The 8,212-nt window shown below is 42.8% G+C and overlaps 1 protein-coding gene across 7 annotated transcripts in view; it reads right to left on the minus strand.

The window, feature by feature from the left end:
* ARID1B (AT-rich interaction domain 1B) overlaps nt 1-2,283 on the minus strand; it is an 807,057-nt gene extending 804,774 nt beyond the window's left edge. For 6 of the 7 annotated variants that reach the window (XM_053710956.1, XM_053710958.1, XM_053710954.1 and 3 more), the window contains exon 1: nt 1-2,283. This exon is cut by the window's left edge and continues 150 nt beyond it. In XM_053710956.1, the coding sequence (XP_053566931.1) occupies nt 1-1,527 (1,527 nt within the window). In that variant the 5' untranslated portion in view covers nt 1,528-2,283. The other variant, XM_053710959.1, reaches the window with a different exon arrangement.
* Nucleotides 2,284-8,212: the final 5,929 nt, after the last annotated feature.

Raw genomic sequence — 8,212 nt, forward strand, 5'->3', positions numbered from 1 at the left:
ACTTGAAGCCTGCTGTTGGGGGGCATTGGGGCTACTGTAATCAGGGTAACTGCTCCCATAGCTCCTCATCATTGGGCTGGGAGAGGTAAGTAATTGATTAAGCGTAGGAGTAGCACCAGATGGGTGCTGATTCTGTCCCTGGTACCTCTGGAAGCCCCCTGCCGTGGAAGCACTGGGTGGTTTGCCATGAACTGCACCCCCTGCCCCCATCATCATGTTACTGTTGCTTGTAGAGCTAGTACTACTTTGCCTTGGGGAGCTCAGCACCCCATATCCAGAAGCAGAGCTGCCATAGCCTCCTCCTCCTCCTGCAGCAGCAGCCCTGCTGTATCCATGGTAGTGGTCATACTGACTGCTGCCATAGCCTTCATGGGAGTTCTGCATGGGGTCCAAGCTGCTGTTGGGGGCCGCAGATCCAGAGTGCATCATTCCCATCCCAGGGCTTTGTTGTCTGCCATGTTGATCAAAGCAAGGCCCTGGTCTGCCTGCATTGCCATAATAATTATTAAACTCAGACACTGATGAGGAAGAAGAGGAGGAGGATGATGAAGATGGTCCCCCATTGCCACTAATATTATTATTATTGCTGCTGCTGCTGTTTGTTTGCTGTTGCCCTCCACCCAGCATTGCGTGTTCATACCGGCTGCTCAAGGGCTCCCCAGCCAGCATTTTCCCCTGCAGATCGTCCTCTTCCCCTGCTTTGCCTGCTCTCCTAGGCTGGGGGTCGCCCTGATTGCCCAAAGCAACGTCCTTTCCTGCTGCACCAGCGTTATTACAGCCCTCTTCCCCTCCACCACCATGTTGTTGTTGCTGCTGATTTTCCATGTCTGACGCCTCACTGCTGCTGCTAATGCTGCCTCCTCCAGGGCTGCTCTTATTCGGGGTTGGCTGCTGTGGTGCCCCTGCGAGCTGCTGAGGCTGCAGTTGATTGAGTTGCTGGGGTGGATGGTGGTGTTGGGGAGGGTGCTGTTGGTGCAGATGCTGGGGTGCATGGTGGGGTGGGTGCTGCTGGGGGTGGTGGGCATGATGATGAGGAGGGTGATGTGGGTGAGGAATGGGTGCAAGGTAATCCCCACCACCCTTGAGCTTGTGGTTAAGTATCCCACCACCCATCTCCATTGACTGATAATGGGGAGACACTGCAGAGTTCCTCCCTTCTTTCAACCCAGCATCTGTGCTGCTGCTATTATTATTGTTGGCATTATTAGTGGTGGAAGATGAGGATAATGAGGTTGCATTGGCCATGCTTACTTCATGGTGATGATGATGGTGGTGGTGGTGAAGATGGTGTAGGAGACTGTGTTGATGGAGATGATGATCCATATTATTGTTGTTGTTGTTCATACTACTGCTGCCGTTATTAGGAGTTCCATCTCCTAAACCAGAGATAGATCCAGACACTGGTCCAGTCCCTCCAGGGCTAAGGTCCTGATTGAGCCCAGGAATACCCTGATTTTTCCCTTTATTGTTAGCATTGGTGGTCGTAGGAGCTGCTGCAGCTGAAACCACTTGCGCGGCCATGATCATTGCAACATTTCAGTCAAATCCCAATAGCAACAAAACAGAAGCACCCCCAAAAAATTGCAATATATTTATATATTATAATTAAAAGAATCAGCAGTAAATTCCAATGAAGAATTATAGCCCAACAGCAATAAGGATAAAGTGAATCTTGCAAAATAAATCCTTGATCACTCCAAATGTATCAAGAAGAAAAAAAAAATCAGGAGGAAAAAAAAAATCTTCAGAGCAAAAATGATATATATACAGAAGAATAAAGAAAACAGATGATCCTCACGATCTGTGCCTTTTCCTGTTGTATGACTGCATGCTGAAAGTTTTTTTGTTTAATGCTTTAAAATGAAACTTTTCTGTGCCTCTGTGTGTCTTTCTCTCTTTTCCTCTCTAACCCGGATATAGGTATATACACGTCTGGCTGAGTCTATCTGGCCCAGCATGGTTTGAGAGAGGCTCTAGCAACCATTATCCACTTCTTTCTGATTACTTCCAGTGCACATGGAAAACCTGGACTGGATTTTCGTTCTCCACGGCTGCTGCCTGTAAAGCAATGATTTTGCAAGGCTGAAGCAGACTCTGTAAATCTGTGACTGCGCATTCAGGATGGTTATTAGCACTGTGAGCTTTGGTGCCTTTTTTCCCCACAGTAGAATTTTTTTTTTCTGTGGTCCTACTCCAAGACACAAACAGGGTAGCAAGCAGCTGCTTGTGGGGACATGTGATTTGGGAGAACCTTCACTCCCCTGCCTGTGCTCTCTGCTTTACAGCCCCCTCCCTTCACAGTGAAACAACAGAGGGGGGAGTGGCTGCAGACTGCAAGAGGAGATGGTTTGTGGGAGGCAGAGCTTTTTTTTTCTATTTTCCACCGGTCTGTATTACTCGCAGGGCTCCCACTGCAGGAAATTTCAAAACATTGGGAACAAAATTTGACAGGGGAAGACTAAGATAGCAGCAGAATACAGAATATTAGAAAGGGTTTAAGGGAGAAAATATCTTAAAGGGACATTCCAGCCAAAATTGGATGCCACATGGGTGCATTTTTGTTATAAACATGTATAAGCAAAAAATGCTTCTAATAAAAGCTATAGCTGTTTCAAAATTGTATTTAAGTATCCACTGTGCACCATCATTTTAAACACAACACTTGCTCAGAGAGCATAAGATACTTGTACCATCTGGTAATGACTCAATTTGTTAATTGCTGACATGATATAAGCCCCACTGATGCTCTGAGCAGCTGCATTGTTTAAAATGTGGGTGCAGTGCAATATCTATCTATACTTCACATGCACGTGCAGAGAATGTTAACTCTAAAACAGTGATAACTTTGACTAGAGGCATTTTTAACAATAAATGTATATTGCAAATATGCTTCTTTTTAAAGATGTAATTCATCTGTGTGCATTTAAATTTTGACCGGAATGTCCCTTTAAGAACTGGGTAGACTGATGAGCTGTAATTTATAAAGAAGTGTTAAGACTGCTTCGTTTTGAAGCATAAATGCTGTTGCATTTTATTATCTTTATATAGGGTGAGTATATTGCCGCTTTAAAAAGGGACACATATAATAAATACATATTCCAGGGCTGTTTAAAGAAATGTTTTGAATAATGTTCCATTATAAGAACGCTGACATATGTATTTTTCATGTGTCCCTTTTTAAAGCGGCAATATGGGTCACCCTAAAAAACAGGCAAATATGCACACTTAATTGTAGCTTGTTGACTAAGTTTATAACAGGTTCACTATATACAGAGGAACTTAGCAACTTCTGTAGGTGTTTATTCTAGTTTAGTTATAAAACAAGGTGTTTTTTTCTTCTTCAATATTTGATGTTATTTTGATATTAAAGGGACACCATTCCAATATTTTAAATGTATTGCACATCAGTGCATTTTTAATAAATTTATTTTTCAATATTGCTTTGTTTGGAAAATGTGTCTGTGTACACTCAGTATGTTAAATCTCAGTTTTAATTAGTGTTGGATTCTGATTTAAGAAATAGAGAATTTATTATTGAAGTTGATAGTAGAGCAAAGGAATTTGAATGTCAGCAAGTCATGATAGCAGACTTTAAAGGGACATTCCAGCCAAAATTGTATGCATTTCAGTTTTGAATAGAAGCATTTTTGCAATATACATGTGTTAGCAACAATGCTTCTAAAAAAAAGCTATAACTGTTTCAAAAATGTATTTAAGTATGTACCGTGCACCAGCGTTTTAAACACATCACTTGCTCCTAGAGCCTAAGGTGCCTGTTCTATTTGGTAATGACCCCATTTGTTAATTGCTGACATGATACTAGCCCCACTGGTGCTCTGAGCAGCTGCAGTATTTTAAATCCTGGTGCACTGAGAATATCTAGCTATGCTTCACATGCACGTGCAGAGAAATATACTAACACTAAAACAGTGATAACATTCACTATAAACGTTTTTTTGTGCATTTTAATTTTGACCGGAATGTCCCTTTAATATTAAGTATAAAATTAAAAGCTAAGAATCATACAAAGAAAGGTTTTAAGAGCTACAAACTCAAAACACCAATTTGTTTCACCTTGGATTTATTTTTGGCTATAACAAAAAATAAAAAAATAATTATATTTTTTTTAAAAGGCCATAATAATCATAAGATTACATGCTCATTTTGAATATTTTTTAAATATAAGCCAAGACTTTTGGTATATATATATATATATATATATATATATCCGGATCTGCCAGTGATCTACACCAGTGATTTTTAACCTTTTTTTTGCCGTGGCACACTTTTTTACATTAAAAAATCCTGTGGCACACCACCATCCCAAAATTTTAAAAAAATCACACATTGTAGCCTAATACAGCATATATATATATACACATACACACAAACACACACATACTGTATGTATTGTGCTGTTATGCCATGCCTCCTACAAACTACCCCTGCACTGGGAGTAAAAAACAAGCAAAGTTTAAAAAATATGTCACACTGTTGTCAGTCTGCCGTGGCACACCTGAGGATCTCTCACGGCACACTAGTGTGCCACGGCACACTGGTTGAAAAACACTGATCTACACCTGTGTGCTCTTATCTTACTATCTTAATTTAGAACTGACCTCTAAAATATGGATGCTTCTCCTACAATTAGCTAAAATCTATTCATTAAAATAATCCTTTACTAATGCTGACAAAAGCATTTAACATCTTTGGAAGTAGGACATACAGTTTGTCTGATAAATATCTGAGCCTTTTACAGATTCAGTGATTTGCAACAGGAGTGGAATATTGGTTTAAAAATAGGTCAATTTTTTTGAAGTGGTTATCATAGCTTAGCAACAGCATTGTCACCTAGGCCAAATTATCCCATTTGGATGTCAAACCAAAAGAACTGTAAAATCTATGGTCTATTCTATTCAATGTGACCCAAACATCATAGCAAGTTGTTGCAGAATTGTGGCTGTAGCTATGGCCTATATCCTTTAAAACCCACAAGTCATAGCAATATTGTTGCAGAACTGTAGTTAGCAATATAGGGTTACATGCCAACACATCAAGAAGGGGTATGTGCATGGGAGGGGGGGGGAGAGATAAGGGGTATGTGCATGGGAGGGGGGAGAGAGAAGGGGTATGTGCATGGGAGGGGGAAGTAAGGAGGGGCATGTGCATGGGAGAGGGGAGTAATACGGGGTATGTGCATGGGAGGGGGAGTGAGAAGTGGTATGTGCATGGGAAGAAGAGGGATTGAGCAGGGGAATGTGCATGTAAGGGGGGAATAAGAAGGGATATGTGCATGGGAGGGGGAGAGAGAAGGGGTATGTGCATGGGAAGGGGGAGAGATAAGGGGTATGTGCATAGGAGGGTGTAGTAAGAAGGGGCATGTGCATGGGATGGGGGAGAGAGAAGTGGTATGTGCAAGGGAGGGGGGAGTAAGAAGGATTATGTGAATGAAAGGGGGGAGTAAGAAAGGATATGTGCATGGGAAAGGGAGAGAGAAGGGGTATGTGCATGGGAGGGGTGGGAGAAGGGGTATGTGCATGGGAGGGGGAGTTAGAAGGGGCATATGCACGGGAAGAGGGATTGAGCAGGGGTATGTGCATGTAAGGGGGGGAGTAAGAAGGGATATGTGCATGGGAGGGGGAGAGAGAAGGGGTATGTGCATGGGAGGGGGAGTAAGAAGGGGTATGTGCATGGGAGGGGGAGTAAGAAGGGGTATATGCATGGGAGGGGGAAAGAGAAGGGGTATGTGCACGGGAGGGGGAAGAGAGAAGGGGTATGTGCATGGGAGGGGGAAGTAAGAAGGGCATGTGCATGGGAGAGGGGAGTAAGAAGGGGTATATGCATGGGACGGGGGAGAGAGAAGTGGTATGTGCAAGGGAGGGGGGAGTAAGAAGTGGCATGTGCATGGGATGGAGGAGTAAGAAGGATTATGTGAATGGAAGGGGGGGAGTAAGAAAGGATATGTGCATGGGAAGGGGGAGAGAGAAGGGGTATGTGCATGGGAGGGGGGAGAAGGGGTATGTGCATGGGAGGGGGAGTAAGAAGTGGTATATGCATGGGAAGAAGAGGGATTGAGCAGGGGTATGTGCATGTAAGGGGGGAGTAAGAAGGAATATGTGTATGGGAGGGGGGGAGAAGGGGTATGTGCATGGGAAGGGGGAGTGAGAAGGGGTATGTGTATGGGAAGGGGGAGAGAGAAGGGGTATGTGCATAGGAGGGGGGGAGTAAGAAGGGGCATGTGCATGGGAGAGGGGAGTAAGAAGGGGTATATGCATGGGATGGGGGAGAGAGAAGTGGTATGTGCAAGGGAGGGGGAGTAAGAAGGATTATATGAATGGAAGGGGGGGTAAGAAAGGATATGTGCATGGGAAGGGGGAGAGAGAAGGGGTATGTGCATGGGAGGGAGAGAAAGAAGGGGTATGTGCACGAAAGGGGGAGAAAGAAGGGGTATGTGCATGGGATGGAGGAGTAAGAAGGGGTATGTGCATTGGGGGGAGTAAGAAGGATTATGTGAATGGAAGGGGGGAGTAAGAAAGGATATGTGCATGGGAAGGGGGAGAGAGAAGGGGTATGTGCATGGGAGGGGGAGAGAGAAGGGGTATGTGCATGGGAGGGGGAGAGAGAAGGGGTATGTGCATGGGAGGGGGAGAGAGAAGGGGTATGTGCATGGGAGGGGGAGAGAGAATGGGTATGTGCATGGGAAGGGTTAGAGAGAAGCGGTATGTGCATGGGAGGGGGAGAGAGAAGGGGTATGTGCATGGGAGGGGGAGAGAGAAGGGGTATGTGCATGGGAAGGGGAGGGAGAAATGGTATGTGCATGGGAAGGGGAGAGAGAAATGGTATGGGCAAAGGAGGGGAAATAAGAAGGCCTATGTGCATGGGAGGCGAAGTAAGAAAGGATATATGCATGGGAAGGGTTAGAGAGAAGGGGTATGTGCATGGAAGGGGGGAGAGAGAAGGGGTATGTGCATGGGTTGGGTAAGAGAGAAGGGGTATGAGCATGGGAGGGGGGAGTAAGAAGGGGTATGCGCATGGGAAGGGGCAGAGAGAAGGGGTATGTACATGGGAGGGGGAAGTAAGAAGTGGTATGTGCATGGGAGGGGGAGAGAGGGAATATGTGCATGGGAGGGGGAGTAAGAAGGGGTATGTGCATGGGAGGGGCTTGAATTTATAATCAGTGTGCATGAGTGTGTAAGTGTATATATGAGTGTAATAGGTGATCCCCAGAAGAGAGGACAAAAGACGGCCAAAAATCATCCACGGCTGGTTCAAAAAAGGTGTTTATTCAAGCAAGGTGCTAGTACATAAGGTGAGAGCAAAGCCTTAACACCTGACGCGTTTCGCGCATGCGTACATGCGCTTCATCAGAGGTGATATGTTCAAGGTGTGCATTGACCTATATGTAGCAAAGGGACCAATCATGTTATCGGTTCAATTAAGAACTATTGTCTACACCTATGAGTAAGTTAGCTGAACCCTTTGCTGCAGATTGGTCATAAAATTTTGTTCCTTTAAATACTAAGTAAATAACACAGTAAATAGTTATACAAATCTTCTAGTACTAGTACAATTGTTAATATATATACATATATAAACTATTCATTCTAAGCCTATGTGAACTAAATTCTAATAGCCAATTTAAATAAAAAATATATATAAATAAAATAAAAATAAAAAGTATTACATAAAAAAATTATTAACAATCACATTATTCTTCAATTAGGCAATAATATGCAAGAATAGCTTAGAAAGTAGATATGGAGATTTTTCCAGAGATGCAGACATATCGATAGTGGTATCAATTACTATAAATCTGTCACCATCGATGCATATGCGAGAAAATCAACTATCTAAATTAAGAATGGACAAACCATCACATTAACATAAACAAAATGTTGAAATACAAATGAAATTCATAAGGGAACAGAAATTCTATTAAAATAAACATGGATATAATAATAAGAAAACATAAATATTGTGATAAAAAATTATAATGGAACACACACAGTTAATTTCGGATGTGCTAAGTTAATTGTTCACTGTTTAAGTTAGTGCATCCAAAGAATTATTAAGATTTTTTTCATTCATTTCTTTTCTTTGTGGGACCTGAACTGTGTTAGTAAGCTTTAGGGGGAAAAAAGGGTTTTTCTCTTGTGTTGTTTTATTTTAAATTATGTTGTAAATTATACTATTCAACAAATAAATCAACATC

Source organism: Bombina bombina, chromosome 4 (assembly GCF_027579735.1).
Source record: "Bombina bombina isolate aBomBom1 chromosome 4, aBomBom1.pri, whole genome shotgun sequence".
NCBI lineage: Eukaryota > Metazoa > Chordata > Amphibia > Anura > Bombinatoridae > Bombina > Bombina bombina.